General features: G+C 43.9%; 1 protein-coding gene across 1 annotated transcript in view; it reads right to left on the bottom strand.

The window, feature by feature from the left end:
* The window catches only part of LOC139557592 (integrin alpha-5-like), an 86,508-nt gene extending 66,134 nt beyond the window's left edge, over positions 1-20,374 (bottom strand). The window contains exon 1 of the mRNA XM_071372596.1: positions 19,967-20,374. Within this exon, the coding sequence (XP_071228697.1) occupies positions 19,967-20,163 (197 nt within the window). The 5' untranslated portion in view covers positions 20,164-20,374. The remainder of the gene's footprint in view (positions 1-19,966) is intronic.
* Between the last annotated feature and the right edge of the window lie 288 nt (positions 20,375-20,662).

Here is a 20,662-nt window from a genome sequence, read left to right as displayed (position 1 = left end):
GAAAGGAACCGGCGGTATGAGGGAACACGGTTGGCAAGGAAACCCGAGAGGCAGCCCCAGAATTTTTTGGGGAGGGGGCACACGGGGAGATTGGCGGAGTCAGGTAGGAGACCTGAGCTAACTCCCCGTGCTTACCGTGGAGAGTGTCGTACTGGTCAGGCACCGTGCTATGCGGTGGAGCGCACGGTGTCTCCAGTACGTGTTCATAGCCCGGTACGTTACATCGCAGCTCCTCGCATCTGCCGGACGAGAGTGGGCATTGAGCCAGGAAGGAGTGTGCCAGCCCTGCTCTCCAGGCCTCTAGTGCGTCTCCTCGTCCCGGGTTATCCTGCGCCAGCTCTGTACACTGTCTCCAGTACGTCTGCACAGCACAGTGCGTCCTGTGCCTGCGCCCCGCACGTGCAGGGCCAAAGTCACCATACAGCCAGGACGGGTTGTGCAGGCTCTTTGCTCGAGACCTCCAGTGTGCCTCCACGGCCCAGTGTATCCGGTGCCTCGGCCAAGGACAAGGCCTCCTGCATGTCTCCCCAGCCTGGTGAGTCCTGTGCCTTCTCCCAGAGCAAAGCCTCCTGTGATAATCCATGGCAAGAAGCCTCCAGTGATGATCCATGGCACGAAACCTCCAGTGATGATCCATGGCACGAAGCCTCCAGTGATAATCCATGGCACGAAGCCTCCAGTGATGATCCATGGCACGAAGCCTCCAGTGATGATCCATGGCACGAAGCCTCCTGTGATGATCCATGGCACAAAGCCTCCAGTGATGATCCATGGCACAAAACCTCCAGTGAGGAGTTATGGCACGAGGCCTCCAACGAAGGACGTCAGTCCGGAGCCTCCAGCATCTCCCTCCTGTCCGGAGCAGCCAGAGTCTCCCTCCTGTCCGGAGCAGCAGCCAGAGTCTCCCTCCTGTCCGGAGCAGCAGCCAGAGTCTCCCTCCTGTCCGGAGCAGCAGCCAGAGTCTCCCTCCTGTCCGGAGCAGCAGCCAGAGTCTCCCTCCTGTCCGGAGCAGCAGCCAGAGTCTCCCTCCTGTCCGGAGCAGCAGCCAGAGTCTCCCTCCTGTCCGGAGCAGCAGCCAGAGTCTCCCTCCTGTCCGGAGCAGCAGCCAGAGTCTCCCTCCTGTCCGGAGCAGCAGCCAGAGTCTCCCTCCTGTCCGGAGCAGCCAGAGTCTCCCTCCTGTCCGGAGCAGCCAGAGTCTCCCTCCTGTCCGGAGCAGCAAGAGTCTCCCTCCTGTCCGGAGCAGCAGCCAGAGTCTCCCTCCTGTCCGGAGCAGCAGCCAGAGTCTCCCTCCTGTCCGGAGCAGCAGCCAGAGTCTCCCTCCTGTCCGGAGCAGCAGCCAGAGTCTCCCTCCTGTCCGGGGCCCGCTGCGAGGGTCCCCGGTCTTGGGTTGGCGGTAAGTCCCGCACCAGAGCCGCCACCGCGGTGAAATGCCCACCCAGACCCTCCCCTATTGGTTCAGGTTTTGCGGCAGAAGTCCGCACCTTTGGGGGGGGGGGGGGGGGGTACTGTCACGCCCTGACCATAGATTGCTTTGTATGTTTCTATTTTTAGTTTGGTCAGGGTGTGATGTGGGTGGGTATTCTATTTCTGGGTATTCTATGTTGTAGGTCTAGGTTTTCTGTTTCTGTGTGTTTGGCCTGGTGTGGTTCCCAATCAGAGGCAGCTGTCTATCGTTGTCTCTGATTCGGAGCCATATTTAGGTAGCCTGTTTTCCCACTTTTGTTTGTGGGTGGTTGTTTCCTGTTTAGTGTTTTGTTTCACCTTTCAGGACTGTTCATTTGTTGTTTGTCAAGTGTATTCGTATTTTATAAAAAAATATGACCACTTACCACGCTGCACCTTGGTCCTCCTCTCCTTCTCCAGACGTCAATCGTTACAATACTGTTCACAGTAACATCAAAACTGTATTACATGTACTTCACAGCACTATGCCTATTTTTTTGTTCACTGAGGAGCATAGACCTAATATTGTAGGACTACATTGTATTGTACTGTGATGCAGAATGATGTGCAACAATTACATAGGTACAGTCTAGTTTAAAAAGTTGAAAACATACCTGTTCTCCAGTCTAAATGTCCATATTATGGATGCTAGGTTGTGCTGGACTCTCTGCCCAGCCTCCCTCATCATCAGGCCATGATTTATGACATGGTCCACCAAAGTGGCCCTAATGTCGTCAGAAATATGTCTCTGTCTATTGCCTGGTCCCCTTCTTCGTTCTTGTCCTCATCATACTCTTCTCTCTCTTCCTCTACCTCTTCCTCTCGCTCTCACTGCCGCCATGTTTGCAAAGTTCTCAAAAGTGGTGAGCTTACCTGAGGTCTATTTGTAGTGCTAAGGCTCAAACTAATTGGGCTTCAATAACTGTAGAAGTGTTTATGTGTGTGTGTGGGTGTTGCCAATTTCAGGTATGTTTTTCATTTTGAATAGAAGTGTTTTCCCAATGATTGCAAGATATTTCATTCTTGAACGAAGTGTCTAATGTAAGAAACAGTGTGTAGTGTTTTGCAAGTGTGTTGCAGAACTGCAAACAAAGTGCAAACCAAGTGCAAAGTGTGTTGCAGAATTGCACACCATGTGCAAAGCAGAAAATGTGTTTGTACTTTAGGTGCCTTTAAGGCATGGTTACAAAAGTTAAGGTTTTGATGCTTTTGTCTAAGCATTCACTTTCAGTGTGTAAGCAATCGGTAAAAACTGTAAGCTCATTGATTGCACCCAAATTGGCTCTTTTAATTTTTAGAATTCATATAATATTCAATAATTATAGTACCTAGCATCTGATTTGGACCAAACTTTTTTATAACAATGAGTAAAATATGAGGAATCCAAAGATGTGGTCAAACGCTATCCACGGACCCCCACATCCACTTCAATCCCACCCCAACAACAAGTATATAAACTCAGCAAAAAAAGAAACGTCCCTTTATCAGGACCCTGTCTTTCAAAGATAATTCGTAAAAATCCAAATAACTTCACAGATGTTCATTCTAAAGGGTTTAAACACTGTTTCCCATGCTTGTTCAATGAACCATAAACAATGAATGAACATACACCTGTGGAAGGTCGTAAAGACACTAACAGCTTACAGACTAGAGGTCGACCGATTAAGATTTTTCAACGCCGATACCGATTTTTGGAGGACCAAAAAAGCCGATACCGATTCATCGGCCGATTTTTATTTATTTGTAATAATGACAATTACAACAATACTGAATTAACACTTATTTTACCTTAATATAATACATCAATAAAATCAATTTAGCCTCAAATAAAGAAACATGTTCAATTTGGTTTAAATAATGCAAAAACAAAGTGTTGGAGAAGAAAGTAAAAGTGTAATATGTGCCATGTAAGAAAGCTAACGTTTAAGTTCCTTGCTCAGAACATGAGAACATATGAAAGCTGGTGGTTCCTTTTAACATGAGTCTTCAATATTCCCAGGTAAGAAGTTTTAGGTTGTAGTTATTATAGGAATTATAGGACTATTTCTCTCTATACCATTTGTATTTCATATACCTTTGACTATTGGATGTTCTTATAGGCACTTTAGTATTGCCAGTGTAACAGTATAGCTTCCATCCCTCTCCTCGCACCTACCTGGGCTCGAACCAGGAACACAACGACAGCCACCCTCGAAGCAGCATTACCCATGCAGAGCAAGGGGAATAACTACTCCAAGTCTCAGAGCGTGTGGCGTTTGAAACGCTATTAGCGCGCACCCCGCTAACTAGCTAGCCATTTCACATCGGTTACACCAGCCTAATCTCGGGAGTTGATAGGCTTGAAGCACAGCGAAGAGCTTCTGGCAAAACGCAGGAAAGTGCTGTTTGAATGAATGCTTACGAGCCTGCTGCTGCCTACCACCGCTCAGTCAGACTGCTCTATCAAATCATAGACTTAGTTATAACATAATAACACACAGAAATACGAGCCTTAGGTCATTAATATGGTCGAATCCGGAAACTATCATTTCGAAAACCAAACGTTTATTCTTTCAGTGAAATACGGAACCGTTCCGTATTTTATCTAACGGGTGGCATCCATAAGTCTAAATATTCCTGTTACATTGCACAACATTCAATGTTATGTCATAATTACGTAAAATTCTGGCAAATTAGGCGGCCCAAACTGTTGCATATACACTGACTCTGCGTGCAATGAACGCAAGAGAAGTGAGACAATTACACCTGGTTAATATTGCCTGCTAACCTGGATTTCTTTTAGCTAAATATGCAGGTTTAAAAAATATATACTTCTGTGTATTGATTTTAAGAAAGGCATTGATGTTTATGGTTCGGTACCCATTGGAGCAACGATACGCACCGCATCGATTATATGCAACGCAGGACACGCTAGATAAACTAGTAATATCATCAACCATGTGTAGTTAACTAGTGATTATGATTGATTGATTGTTTTTCATAAGATAAGTTTAATGCTAGCTAGCAACTTACCTTGGCTTCTACTGCATTCGCGTAACAGGCAGGCTCCTCGTGGAGTGCAATGTCATCAGGTGGTTAGAGCGTTGGACTAGTTAACTGTAAGGTTGCAAGATTGAATCCCCGAGCTGACAAGGTTGTTCGTGCTGACAAGGTCTGTCGTTCTGCCCCTGAACGAGGCAGTTAACCCACCATTCCTAGGCCGTCATTGAAAATAAGAATGTGTTCTTAACTGACTTGCCTAGTTAAATAAAGATTAAATAAAGGTGTAAAAAAAAACGATTTCCGATTGTTATGAAAACTTGAAATCGGCCCTAATTAATCGGCCATTCCGATTAATCGGTCGACCTCTATTACAGACGTTAGGCAATTAAGGTCACAGTTATGAAAACTTATGACACTAAAGAGGCCTTTCTACTGACTCTGAAAAACACCAAAAGAAAGATGCCCAGGTTCCCTGCATATCTGCGTGAACGTGCCTTAGGCATGCTGTAAGGAGACATGCAGGACTGCAGATGTGACCAGGGCAATAAATTGCAATGTCCGTACTGTGAGACGCCTAAGACAGCACTACAGGGAGACAGGATGAACAGCTGATCGTCCTCGAAGTGGCAGACCACGCGTAACAACACCTGCACAGGATCGGTACATCCGAATATCACAGGTACAGGATGGCAACAACAACTGCCCAAGTTACACCAGGAATGCACAATCCCTCCATCAGTGCTCAGACTGTCCGCAATAGGCTGAGAGAGGCTGGACTGAGGGCTTGTAGGTCTGTTGTAAGTCACCAGACAACGTTGACTGGCAAAAAGTGCTCTTCACTGACGAGTCACGGTTTTGTCTCGCCAGGGGTGATGGTTGGATTTGCGTTTATCTTCGAAAGAATGAGCGTTACACCGAGGCCTGTAATCTGGAGCGGGATCGATTTGTAGGTGGAGGGTGCGTCATGGTCTGGGGCGGTGTGTCACAGCATCATAGGACTGAGCTTGTTGTCATTGCAGGCAATTTCAACGCTGTGCGTTACAGGGAAGACATCCTCCTCCAGCATGACAATGTCACCAACCATACTGCTCGTTCTGTGTGTGATTTCCTGCAAGACAGGGAAGTCAGTGTTCTGCCATGGCCAGATTTCAATCCTATTGAGCACGTCGGAGGGTGAGGGCTAGAGCCATTCCCCCCCAGAAATGTCCGGGAACTTGCAGGTGCCTTGCTGGAAGAGTGGGGTAACATCTCACAGCAAGAACTGGCAAATCTGGTGCAGTCCATGAGGAGGAGATGCACTGCAGTACTTAATGCAGTTGGTGGCCACACCAGATACTGACTGTTACTTTTGATTTTGACCACCCCTTTGTTCAGGGACACATTATTCCATTTCTGTTAGTCACACGTCTGTGGAACTTGTTCAGTTTGTGTCAGTTGTTGAATCTTATGTTCATACAAACATTTACAGATGTTAAGTTTGCTGAAAATAAACACAGTTGACAGTGAGAGGACATTTATTTTTTTGCTGAGTTTAGTACCAGTTCTCTATGTTTGATAAGTAGTAAGGAGCTGCGCCTCGGATTATTGTTCATTTATCCTATGTAATGTATTCTCAGTGAATTTGGAGATGTTTCGCCCCCTCCAATTAAGAGAAATTAGTCATTGAATACATCCTGATATTATTATTGTTTTTTATTGGATGTATTTAACCTTTATTTATCGAGGCAAGTCAGTTAATAACAAATTCTTATTTACAATGACAGCTTACCGGGGAACGGGGGTTTAACTGCCTTGTTCAGGGGCAGAACGACAGATTTTTACCTTGTCAGCTCAGGGATTCGATCCAGCAACCTTTCGGTTACTGGCCCAACGCTCTAACAACTAGGCTCTCTGGCTAGTTCTGACCACTAGATGGTGCTGTTACTGCTATTATTATTACTAAAAAATAGTCTATAGAGCAGGTATGACAGCAACACATGCTTTGGTTTTGTTTACTTGGCCACTGTTTCAAATGCTAAGTTTTTATAATTTGTGTCACAAATCCAATGCAAGTCAATGGTACCTATATTAGTATTTTCACACGTCATGTCCAAACCATCCTAAAGTATCTAAAAATGTGTTGTGTAACTCAATGTTACTTATACATGATTTGGATATGAAGTGTGAAAATGCTAAAATAGGTACCATTGACTTGCATTGTATTTGTGCCACACATGCTAAACAGGACAGGGATAAGGCAGCACTGGTGAATACATGTGCAGGTTACAGCATTGAAATAGAATTGCATTCCATTATGGCCTCATTGACTTGAATGGGGACGTCACTTCTAGTAATTATATTTCTATGGGCTACAGTATCGCTAGTCTAACATTGCACGTTTTGATTTGGGAGATATATTATAAATGTGATGGGGTTTCCCATTAATTTTAACGTATTTCATGGCTATAATCTAGAGTAGTGAATGATGAACATAATTTCAGATACCCTCAGTTCCTCTGTGAAACATAAATAAATCTGTGGTTTGTTATACTTTACTTGATTTGTGATTATGGGCTCAATATTAAATCAAATAATCCCAATTCAAATATGTGGGGAATACTAGTTGAATGTTTTAATTTATCTTGCCATAGCTCTTTCTATGGTGATGTAGTGAAATGAGAAGCTCTGAAGTACTTTAGCTCATTCAGCAAACCCACCAACCGTGTCATTTCACTGCAACATGGGTTTCATTCAGCAAACCCAGCAACCGTGTCATTTCACTGCAACATGGGTTTCATTCAGCAAACCCAGCAACCGTGTCATTTCACTGCAACATGGGTTTCATTCAGCAAACCCACCAACCGTGTCATTTCACTGCAACATGGGTTTCATTCAGCAAACCCACCAACCGTGTCATTTCACTGCAACATGGGTTTCATTCAGCAAACCCACCAACCGTGTCATTTCACTGCAACATGGGTTTCATTTCAGCAAACCCACCAACCGTGTCATTTCACTGCAACATGGGTTTCAAAAGTGGCAAGTTGGTCATTTAAAACACCCTACTCTTTCTTCATAAACATGGAGCTGAGGTTAGAGACGCTATATTTTTCTGATGCCAAATTGCAATCCACCCCCAGCTCTGAAAAATCCCCAAACCCCTAATTTACACACCCCCATGGACCTCATAAACATGAGGGATGTTTTAACTACAGGCCGTTCACACCTTTCCACAGTGACAACCGAGGGGGGTCCAGTCCTTCCCACCTCTAAAGGGAAAAACAGTGAGGCTGATGGGAGGAGAGTCACACAGCCATCCCTCTGATCACCTCCCATTCACCACAGCTGTCTGGAAACAAACTGTCTCTGTTGTCTCCCAAGCACCCTCTTGTGCAAACTGACTGCCAGAGTAGCAGAACTGTGGTCAATTCCATTTAATTGAAAATGTGAATCTGAACTGGAAAGAGCTAGTCTATTTTGATTCCAATGTTTGGTCTGGCTAGGTCCATTTTCCCTAAAAGGAGAGTGCAGTTACCAAATCTGTACAATGAATAGAGTCCCTTTTTGACCCTAATAGGGTTAAACAAGCCAGGACTTCTGGCAGTAAAGATTAAATCTACCTAAGTGTGTGTCGTCAGGGCGACTCAATCGACGAGTCAGCTGCTGAGTATGTGACGTCCTGAGGGCATTCCGCACCACACAGGCACAGCAGACCTAACACAGAGGTCCGCAGGGCCAATTAGGCTTATCATGACCAAACACACGTACCTTTTTCCACTGACTGACCTACACACACACACACACACACACACACACGCAGGCAGGCTTCTTTATATAAGCCTCCCATTACCGAACAGGGGAGTAAAATCTAGACAGGCCTTCAATGTTTGAGACAGGGTTGTTTCATGACCTCGGTCACCAGGCTAAGCATGTCCCCATTAACCTTTCAAACAACACACTAATGTTACAGAGTGACCAGACCAACCTCACAGGCCTGAAGCAAGAACAGAGAAAGACTCAAAGGCCTTTTAAAAAGTGAATAAAGAAAGAAAGAAAATGGAGTCACATGGAAAGCTTCTCAGATGGAAAACAGCAAACCTTTTCTGACATCCCACAAAGAGCCCCATTGTCCAACACACAGGGCCGTGAAAAGCAGCTAATCGCAGAGCAGAGAACCTGAGTGAAGAATAGCTTGGCAGCCCAAATACACATGCCCAATTTAAACAACTACCCCACACACAAACTATGATTTATAAGAATCTCACAAAATAAAAGAATACCAACAATGAAAACAATACCAGAAACCTGTTTGGTCATATATGGAGAGGGAGACCGTGTAGACACAGAGGGAAAATGCATGTTTTAGTAGCTAACAGAGCCCCCATTGGGTCCAGTGTCAATATTGTATTTGCAGAAACCCTATTTAAGGGGGTAAACTCCATGAAAGTGACCAACTAACACGGTGACCTCAATCTGGGTACGTCACAGCCAAACCATCCATGATCTAATCCAGAACACCACCCCATCTAGACCACATGTGGCAGGGATAGGCTGGGAAACATTATCAGCAGCAGCAGCAGAGGCATCCATGACCAAACATCTCCTTATGACTGTCTTGTAATGTAATCTGTACAGAACTACACCACACAGAAAGACAGACAGAGACTATCCTCAGTAATTCAGTTCAGCCCACCGGATTTGTGATGCACTGAGTATCTGACAGACTCCTTGAGTATTTAACTTTATCATAGTTCAAAAGGTCTCTTGATATATCCTCTATTCTCTTCCTTTGACAGACAGATAGGAAAGCCTGCTGTTATTGGGACAGGAGCATGGAAACTTCTTTGATAAATCTATGAAGCAGACATCGATCAGTCCAGACAGACAAGACCCTCGCGGACAGCCTGTCATCTATAGTCTGACCTCTGACCTCAGCCATCTTAGCAGTCCATCCCCTGATCCCTGTCTGGCACCAGAGACAGGGAAGGAGGAATGTGATGCTGCTGCTGCTGGATGGAGAGGTATTAGGCAGTCTTCTTCTCAACATGGTGGATCTGGCCTGGCACTGAGGCCTCGCTGAGATTCATATCACATCAGGTTGAGGAGCAGACCTATCCTTACAAGGCCCCACACTGTGCTGCCTCTCCCTCTCTAGAATACTAACACACACACACACAGCGCTACTTCTCCCTAGTCCACACATACACACACACGCACGCACACAGTTCATAGACCCTCAGGCGGTCTACCACGGTGGTGTCAGCGCATGGCTAGTGTCCTCTCTGTCTACTAGCTAACTTCACTCTATTAGTCCAGGCCAGGGGGCATGACAGGAATCAGACACACATACACACTCATGGAGCCATGCTATCAGTGAGGGTGAAAGTCTGTCAGTGTGTAGTAAGGTGAGGGAGATGAATGTGTGAGAACGTTCTAGCTTGCTTTTTCTAATTTTTGTGTGTCTCTGTGGGCCTATGCTGCTGTTGAGGCTGGGAAATAAAACACACACACACACACACAGACAGAGAGAACATCCCCCCCACCCCGGCCAGACTGACGACACCCCTGTATTCAAGCTACTCCCCTACTCCCCCGTCTCACCACAATGTGGGCGATAGTCTGATAACTGAGAAGAAAACGAGTGATAACTGGAAACTTTTCTGTTTCTGATGTGTCCATTTCCTGTTGGTTTATGTTATTGACGTGTGAAGCTGTCACAAACAACGAGTGTGAAATGTGGAAGAATTAGACTGATTTGGACCACTGGTTGCTAAATTTGACTCTGCTCTCATTCTGTGTTTGGTTTGGCTACACATTTGGTAGTAGCATTAGCATACACATTCAAATCAAATTGTATTTGTCACATGCTTCATAAACAACAGGTGTACACTAACAGTTAAATGCTTACTTACGGGCCCTTCCCAACAATGCAGAGAAAAATATATACAATACCAGTCAAAAGTTTGAACACACCTACTCACTCAAGGGTTTTCCTTTAATTTTACTATTTTCTAAATTATAGAATAATAGTGAAGACATCAAAACTATGAATACATTTTCTATTTAACCAGGCAAGTCAATTAAGAACAAATTTTTATTTTCAATGATGGCCTACAGCAGTCAAACCCGGACGACACTGAGCCAATTGTGCGCCGCCCTATGGGACCAATCACAGCTAGTTGTGATACAGCCTACACGTACGCTACGGTCACAAGACGCAGGCCTCCTAATTGTCCCTAGAATTTCTAAGCAAACAGCTGGAGGCAGGGCTTTCTCCTATAGAGCTCAATTTTTATGAAATGGTCTGCCTACCCATGTGAGAGACGCAGACTCTGTCTCAACCTTTAAGTCTTTACTGAAGACTCATCTCTTCAGTGGGTCATATGATTGAGTGTATTCTGGCCCAGGAGTGTGAAGGTGAACGGAAAGGCTCTGGAGCAACGAACCGCCCTTGCTGTCTCTGCCTGGCCGGTTCCCCTCTCCACTGAGATTCTCTGCCTCTAACCCTATTACAGGGGCTGAGTCACTGGCTTACTGGTGCTCTTTCATGCCGTCCCTAGGAGGGGTGCGTCACTTGAGTGGGTTGAGTCACTGACGTTGCAACTCGCTGTTGGCTGGGCTCCCTGCCTGTGCCATTAAACCCCTACAACTCATCCAGAACGCCGCAGCCCGTCTGGTGTTCAACTTTCCCAAGTTCTCTCACGTCACCCCGCTCCTCCGCTCTCTCCACTGGCTTCCAGTTGAAGCTCGCATCCGCTACAAGACCATGGTGCTTGCCTACGGAGCTGTGAGGGGAACGGCACCTCCGTACCTTCAGGCTCTGATCAGGCCCTACACCCAAACAAGGGCACTGCGTTCATCCACCTCTGGCCTGCTCGCCTCCCTACCTCTGAGGAAGTACAGTTCCCGCTCAGCCCAGTCAAAACTGTTCGCTGCTCTGGCACCCCAATGGTGGAACAAACTCCCTCACGACGCCAGGTCAGCGGAGTCAATCACCACCTTCCGGAGACACCTGAAACCCCACCTCTTTAAGGAATACCTAGGATAGGATAAAGTAATCCTTCTAACCCCCCCCCCTTAAAAGAGTTAGATGCACTATTGTAAAGTGGTTGTTCCACTGGATATCATAAGGTGAATGCACCAATTTGTAAGTCGCTCTGGATAAGAGCGTCTGCTAAATGACTTAAATGTAAATGTAATGTGATCTTCCTGTCTGGGTTGGCGCACCCCCTTGGGTTGTGCCGTGGCGGAGATCTTTGTGGGCTATACTTGGCCTTGTCTCAGGATGGTAAGTTGATGGTTAAAAAGTTGAAGTTATCCCTCTAGTGGTGTTCGGGCTGTGCTTTGGCAAATTGGGTGGGGTTATATCCTTCCTGTGTGGCTCTGTCCGGGGGTATCATCGGATGGGGCCAAAGTGTCTCCTGACCCCTCCTGTCTCAGCCTCCAGTATTTATGCTGCAGTAGTTTGTGTCGGGGGGCTAGGGTCAGTTTGTTATATCTGGAGTACTTCTCCTGTCTTATCCGGTGTCCTGTGTGAATTTAAGTATGCTCTCTAATTCTCTCTTTCTCTCAGAGGACCTGAGCCCTCGGACCATGCCTCAGGACTACCTGGCATGATGACTCCTTGCTGTCCCTAGTCCACTTGGCCGTGCTGCTGCTCCAGTTTCAATTGTTCTGCCTGCGGCTATGGAACCCTGACCTGTTCACCGGACGTGCTACCTGTCCCAGACCTGCTGTTTTCAACTCTCTAGAGACAGCAGGAGCGATAGAGATACTCTTAATGATCGGCTCTGAAAAGCCAACTGACATTTACTCCTGAGGTGCTGACTTGCTACACCCTTGACAACTACTGTGATTATTATTATTTGACCATGCTGGTCATTTATGAACATTTGAACATCATGGCCATGTTCTGTTATAATCTCCACTCGGCACAGCCAGAAGAGGACCGACCACCCCTCATAGCCTGGTTCCTCTCTAGGATTCTTGCTAGGTTTTGGCCTTTCTAGGGAGTTTTTCCTAGCCACCGTGCTTCTACACCTGCATTACTTGCTGTTTGGAGTTTTAGGCTGGGTTTCTGTACAGCACTTTGAGATATCAGCTGATGTAAGAAGGGCTATATAAATACATTTGATTTGATTCGAACCAGGGTGTCTGTAGTGACCCTTCTGGCACTGAGATGCATTGCCTTAGACCGCTGTGCCACTCGGGAACCCTGAAATAACACATATGGAATCATGTAGTAACCAAAAAAAAGTGTTAAACAAATCAAAATATATTTTATATTTGAGATTCTTCAAAGTAGCTACCCTTTTCCTTGATGACAGCTTTGCACATGCTTAGCATTCTCTCAACCAAATTCATGAGGTAGTTACCTGGAATGCATTTCAATTAACAGGTGTGCCTTGTGAAAAGTTAATTTTTTGAATTTCTTTCCTTCTAATGTGTTTGAGCCAATCAGTTATGTTGTGACAAGGTAGGGGTGGTATACAGAAGATAGCCCTATTTGGTAAAAGACCAAGTCCATATTTTGGGAAGAAACGACAGTCCATCATTACTTTAAGACATGATGGTCAGTCAATCCGGAAAACCATCAAGCACTATGATGAAACTGGCTCTCATGAGGACCGCCACAGGAAAGGAAGACCCAGAGTTAACTCTGTTGCAGAGGATAAGTTCATTAGAGTTACCAGCCTCAGAAATTGGCAATTAACTGCACCTCACAGAGTTCAGGTAACAGACACATCTCAACATAAACTGTTCAGAGGAGACTAAGTGAATCAGGCCTTCATGGTCGAATTGCTGGAAAGAAACCACTACTAAAGGACACCAATAAGAAGAAGAGACTTGCTTGGGCCAAGAAACACAAGCAATGGACATTAGACTGGTGGAAATCTGTCCTTTGATCTGATGAGTCCAAATTTGAGATTTTTGGTTCCAACAGCCATGTCTTTGTGAGATGCAGTGTAGGTGAACGGATGATCTCCGCATGTGTGGTTCCCACCGTGAAGCATGGAGGAGGACGTGTGATGGTGTGGGGGGTGCTTTGCTAGTGACTGTCTGTGATTCATTTAGAATTCAAGGCACACTTAAACAGCATGGCTACCACAGCATTCTACAGCGATACGCCATCCCATCTGGTTTTCACTTAGTGGGACTATCATCTGTATTTCAATAGGACAATGACCCAACACACCTCCAGACTGTGTAAGGGCTATTTGACCAAGAAGGAGAGTGATGAGTGCTTTATCAGATGACCTGTCTCCACAATCACCCGACCTCAATCCAATTGAGATGGTTTGGGATGAGTTGGACCGCAGAGTGAAGGAAAAGCAGCCAAGTGCTCAGCATATGTGGGAACTCCTTCAAGACTATTGGAAAAGCATTCCAGTTGAAGCTGGTTGAGAGAATGCCAAGAGTGTGCAAAACTGTTGTCATGACTGTCCTGTGAGGATCCGAATGGGTCAGGTCAGCTTGACAATGGATGACAGTAACCAGACCCTCTCTCATCCACAGAGGGGGGAGGAGGGAGCTGTTGGGGGGTTGACAGCTCACACCACGTCATAAATTAGGAATATTCCTTTGTCTTCAGAGACTTTTCCCGATGAAACTCTAATATATTCTAAAGCGAATACTGGAACAATATTTCTGACATAAGAACGTGGGAAATGGTCAGAGGTGATCTAAAGAATAATAATGTCATATGGGATGTTATTTGTGATGTCATAAAGTGTTATAAAGGAAATACTGTAACTTGAAAAGTATATACACTACATGTAGGAAGTCTCAATCCTTTACGTTGTGCATGAAATATGACCAATGATTAAAGTATTTTTGTTAAGATAGGAATTTGATTTTAGGAGAGACCATTCTACTACTCTTCAAACCATCATATTCTACTACTCTTCTCAAATCACGGTATTCTACACCTTTCATCACCAATGGGAACCGTCAAAACAGCTGGCAAGCCTATCTTCCAAGGAGCATCTTCCAGAGAGAACAACAGTAGAAGACGGGGGAGGGGAGAACCCTTTTGGACAATCAGAGCCTCACAAGCGTGCCGCTGAAAGGCCCAACACCCTTCCTAAGGAGTGAGGGTTCCGACAGAGATCCACGGTGAATGAAGGCATTTAAACGTAAATACGTTCATGATTTTTTACTCCAAATGGGTGGCGGTCCATGTGCAAAGGATATGATTACTGTGAGAATAGTTTCTAAAATGTATCAACGATGAGTGTCTTTTTCTCTCTCTCTCCCTCTACATGTCGTTGTGTAACAAGTCGCCATATGTTGCGTCAGTCCGCTAGGGACCTTTTCCTAATGTATTAAGTGTGTATGTTATCCTGTCTTATCATTTAGTTAGCTAGTAAATAAATAATTAAACCAATTTGTGTAGTACTGAATCATAAGTAAGGCTGGAGTTTTTGCAGATGCAGGAGGTTACGACTGTTCAGAATGATGATATGATACGAGGTTATGATTAATATGTTGACTGTTTCATGGATGTGATAGATAAACAACCGCTCTCATGGTGTCCCAAATTCCTAATGAGTTAATTGTTACAATATTAATTTAATTGGGTAACAATTAAACATAGTTAGTTGACTCGCTTAATAACAGTCATCAGATTAATGAAAGTAAAGTCACGACACCGTTTTCAAGGCAAACGGTGGCAACTTTGAAGGATCTAAAATCTAAAATATATTTTGATTTGTTTAACACTTTTTTGGTTACTACATGTGTAGAAAATGTAGAAAATAGTTTTTAAAATTTAAGAAAACCCTGGAATGAGTAGGTGTGTCCAAACTTTTGACTGGTCCTTTAAATAATTGAAAAATTTAAAGATAGCAAGGAATAAATACACAATGAACAACGATAACTTGGCTATATACACAAGTACAAAATCAAGTGTGTGGTAGATGCTAAATGCAGTATCCATCTTCTAGAACACAGTACACATGTTCTAGAATCTTAAACCCATTGTCTCTTCTCTCCTCCCCTTACCACGATGTCTCAGCTGTTAAAAGTTAAGATGAAGTCATCGACGGGAGAGATGACTGCTGTTCATGCTGTTGCTGTGACTTCACACTACATACATGAGACAGACGGGGCCTGGGCAGACAGAGGGGGAGGGGGTTAAAGACCCTGCAGAATGATATCAGACCAGAAGAGGTGGAGGAAGGGGTGAGGAGGAGGGAGGTAGAGGAGGTAGATGGGCTTTTATCGCACTCTCCCGACTCAGTGTCTGCTAGCATCACATCCTAAATCATACAGCTTTGCTAGACCTGTCTGTGTCTGAACTGTAGTCAAGAGAACTAGGGAAGTGGGGAGGATTAACACTGGGAAACTGGAGTCACTGGTGACCCACTCGGCACAAAGCCCCTCTCCTAAACCCCTAGGATGCTCTGGCAGGTGAGATCGTTCTGGGCAGACAGACACAAACATAGTCAGCCAGGACATCTGACTGCGTCTGACCCCGGCAGTCCAGCGTAGCTTCACTTTGGTTAATGATTAATTATTACAATTACAGGGCAGATAGCTAGGTCCAGGCTGAGTCGCTGACACGGCATACTGATGAGTGGTGGTCGACACACACAGCAAACAGCCCATGGACAGCAGTGACTGTCTGGGTGCCTTCCATCATCAACTATGTCTGTCTTCAGTCTATCTATCAGTCCAGACTATCAAATCAAATCAAAGTTTATTTGTCACGTGCGCCGAATACTACAGGTGTAGACCTTACAGTGAAATGCTTACTTACAGGCTCTAACCAATAGTGCGAAAAAAAGGTGTGTGTGTGTGTGTGTGTGTAGCTAAGTAAAGAAATAAAACAACAGTAAAAAGACATTTGAAAATAAGAGTAGCAAGGCTATATACAGACACCGGTTAGTCAGGCTTATTGAGGTAGTATGTACATATAGATACATGTAGGTTATGAACATGTTAACTTCTCTAGGATAGGGGGCAGCATTTTCACGTTTGGATGAAAAGCGTGCCCAGAGTAAACTGCCTCCTACTCAGTCCCAGATGGAAATATATGCATATTATTATTAGTATTGGATAGAAAACACTCTGAAGTTTCTAAAACTGTTTGAATCATGTCTGTGACTATAACAGAACTTATTTGCCAGGCAAAACCCGAGGACAAACCATTCATTTTTTTGAGGTCACTCTCTTTTCAATGGGATTTCATTGGTAATCCAGATTTCTAAGGGACCTTCCTGCAGTTCCTATCGCTTCCACTGGATGTCAACAGTCTTTAGAAATTGGTTGAGGTTTTTCCTTTGAGAAATGAAGAAGTAGCCATGTTCAGAATGAGGCTCCAGTGAAGTGTACTGTTTGTTAGGGGCGCGTGACCAGAAAGCATGCTACACATTGTTTTCCTCCGGTATTGAACACAGAACATCCCGTCTTCAATTTTATCGATTATTTACGTTAAAAAATACCTAAAGTTGTATTACAAAAGTAGTTTGAAATGTTTGGACAAAGCTTACAGGTAACTTTTGAGATATTTTGTAGTCACGTTGTGCAAGTTGGAACGGGTGTTTTTCTGGAGCAAACGCGCCAAATAAATGGACATTTTGGATATATATCGACGGAATTAATCGGACAAAAGGACCATTTGTGATGTTTATGGGACATATTGGAGTGCCAACAGAAGAAGCTCGTTAAAGGTAAGGCATGAATTATATCTTTATTTCTGCGTTTTGTGTCGCGCCGGGAGTGTTAAAATATGATGGTCTGTGATTGTTAGCTGGGGTGCTATCCTCAGATAATAGCATTGTTTGCTTTCGCAGTAAAGCATTTTTTAAATCTGACACGTTGGCTGGATTCACAACAAGTGTAACTTTAATTTGGTATATTGAATGTGTGATTTCATGAAAGTTACATTTTTATAGTAATTTATTTGAATTTGGCGCTCTGCATTTTCACTGGATTTTGGCCAGGTGGGACGCTACCGTCCCACATATCCCAGAGAGGTTAAAGTGACTATGCATATATGATGAACAGAGAGTAGCATAAAAAGAGGGGCTGGCGGGTGGTGGGACACAATGCAGATAGCCCGGTTAGCCAATGTGAGGGAGCACTGGTTGGTCGGGCCAATTGCGGTAGTATGTACATGAATGTATAGTTAAAGTGACTATGCATATAAGACAAACAGAGAGTAGCAGCAGCGTAAAATAGGGGTTGGGGGGTGGCACACAATGCAAATAGTCCGGGTAACCATTTGGTTACCTGTTCTACCCTGACCACATTTTAGCCGTGCTGCTCTAGTAGTCTGTAAGTACCTGTAATAAGTGTGACATGGACTAAGTTTTAAACCCTTCTTAAAGAGTTTCTCCGGTACTTTTGTATACTTTCTAGCCAGTAGTTCTGAGAGTAGCACTCACGAGTCAAATATGGTCCCCGAAAACTGCATACTACATCACATATGTGCAGATATGTGTACCACGTCATTGCTCTCTATCTCGCTCTGCTGTGTGTGCATCTTGCTAGCTGTCACTCAAAAAACGAGGGGCTGAAGCTCATTGGTTAGAACTCAAATTGTTAGGGGTTGGCCCACATGGGGGGAAATGTAAGGAAAATTGCGCAAGCACAGCTTCCAGAAGAACAGTTGTTTTCAAACTAGGGATTTCGGGGCAAATGGAGGTAAAACAATAATTCTGCTCATAGATTATGCATTTTTGAACTACACAGACACATCCAGCCCAACGCGGGAGGTTTAAAAATACTTAGCAGTCGCCAAAGTTCCGGAGAATGTCTTTGATGAATGATCTCAGCAGAACTATAGACTGGCAATTCACAGTAACAGAATTACGCTGAGACTCATATTTTTGATTTCAAAGTTTAACAAAGCAGACAACTCTATGCAGAAGGACAACTTTCAACAATTTACACTGAGTTTCTAAAAACTCAAAAATATCTGCTCCGAATTAAGATTCTACAATGTCTGCAGAAAGAATGGGGTGTTAACTATGACATGACACATTGACACCCAGTAATGGAATTGCGGTAACGGAATTTCAACATCGGTCCCTGATCTGTACTACACAGAAATGCATAATAATTATGGATATCAATGTCATTCTCCTGATAGTGATGTATCCTAAATAGGCATACAAAGGTATACATATACAAAATTCTCCTTTGCATATTTGGGTATTATTCTACACATTGGCTATTATTTTAATGAGTTCTGCCGCCAAACAAGACCGTATTTGATTGGTCTGAACCAACCATAGACGTCTATGTTTCACAAGTTTGGTCATTAGAGATCAGTACAGAACAGTAAAGCATAGTTCAGTACACTAGAGTGCATTATAGTGTACTCGACTGTAGTGTGCTCTACTGTGTACGGTACTAAACTCAATGTTTCTTTACTGTACTGAACTCCACTGTACTATACTGTACTGAACTCTACTGTACTGAACTATAATCTACTTTTATTTACTCTACTCTACTGTGCAGTACTGTGCTTTCCAAACTTGGGAACCCAACTGTGGTTTGTGACTACTATGCTTTCCCACTGTAGCCAACTCAATTGCAGAAAATCTGTTACCGATTTTTCTGAAATTCGAGTTTCAATCACTTAATAATTTATAGATATTTTTTTTAAAGATCAGTAAAAACTAACTAAGTGATAGGTCTACCTTTACTTATTACTTCTGTGAACTTTCATTGTCCTCCTTCCTCATGAGGGAGAGAATTTAGAAAATATCTTAAAGATATGTGGGTTTTTGGTAATGGCATTTCAAGGCACAAGGCAATGTTTCTTAAACTTAGAAGACAGAACATTTTCTCTGAAACTATATAAGTGTTGATATTAGTTGCAGGGGTCTTTACTTCAACATCGTGTTTTAATGTATTTCTAACACCTTTTAAGACTTTTTCTGGGAGATGTTTTCTAAGACCACTTTTCCATCTGTCTGACCAGAAATCAAAGCCTTTGCTTATTCCACATTTTTAGGATGGAAAATGTTAGAAAAATGTATATAGCCCTTAATTTCACAAATATAGACTCTTAGTTTTCATTTTACACCCACTTTGACGTGCTTCTATGAACTTCACGTTGGCGCTCATGGGTCCTTTTACATGGAAATGACATGACAGGACTGATGTGATGGAGCCACTGCATGCCAGGATGCTGAGATAAAAGTCACAGCTTGTTTGTGACTCAGAGGTCACATTCCCACACGTTTTCCAACAGGAAAGATTACGTTTTTATTCCCAATCCTACCATAGGGCGGTCACTGGTCGTCATCATATGAGGATAACCTTTTTCCAGTGCATCGTGCACGTGCACGGATGGATGGATTTGTAACCAAAACCAAAAGATAAAATCTAATTCCATATGTGCATTTACCTGATGTAATAACTGATTTATTAAATGTAGGCTATACCAAAAGATGCAGTTCGGCAACTCGGGAATAAACCCTCTAACCTCCTGGGATAATATTTACCACTTTCCATACGATGAAAATTTACCCGACAACTACCTAATATTTCCCACCGTGTTCACAGTAACTTTCTAAATGACTTCCAGGATAGAAAAAATACTCACCTTGAAGAATTGGTCAAGTAAAATTCCACGGAATATCCAAAGTAGCTCCCATTAGGTCCGCTGTAGACAGAAGGGTTCTCCACGTCCAAGTTGAATGTATCACACAACGGTAGCAGAATTATTAGACAAACACCAATGCAGAATAATGAGTAGCTCAGTTTTCCCGGTGTCTTCGAATGGTATCTTTTGGAACCCATTCTATTTCTCAATTAATCCACTAAAATTGTATTTGTTTTAATCAACACCTGAGTTGGTCTGATGTTTTTAGATCAGTAGAGCTTGTGGAGTGGTTGTTCTATTTCTCTAAACTGCATGCCTTGAAACTCAAACTCGCTGTATCTCTCCTAAATGCTCAGTCAGCTTCTTCCCTCGACTCGCTCTCCCTCACTACGCTCGCTCCTCTGTCCTAATTGAAGGGATATTGAAAGGAGGGAGTTCCTCGACTCGTGACAAACTTTTGAAGAGGTGGAGCTCTTAATTCAGAAAAAGACAGACAGAAGACCAACTTGTAACGTCCATCTAGAGTGGGCTACACTCAGAACGGAGTCATCTGTATGATACTGAAATCTTCCCGAACTGGCTGGAGAAATCTTCCCGAACTGGGTATTCTGATAATTATATCCTCTCCTTGGCGCGCAGCCACCATTTGCGTTCAAGCCTTTAGAATGGGGAGGGGATTTTGGTCTATCTGCCTAA

This window comes from Salvelinus alpinus, chromosome 28 (assembly GCF_045679555.1).
Source record: "Salvelinus alpinus chromosome 28, SLU_Salpinus.1, whole genome shotgun sequence".
Taxonomy (NCBI): Eukaryota; Metazoa; Chordata; class Actinopteri; order Salmoniformes; family Salmonidae; genus Salvelinus; species Salvelinus alpinus.
The sequence above is the reverse complement of the archived record's forward strand: the minus strand, read 5'-3'. Positions and strand labels throughout refer to the sequence as shown.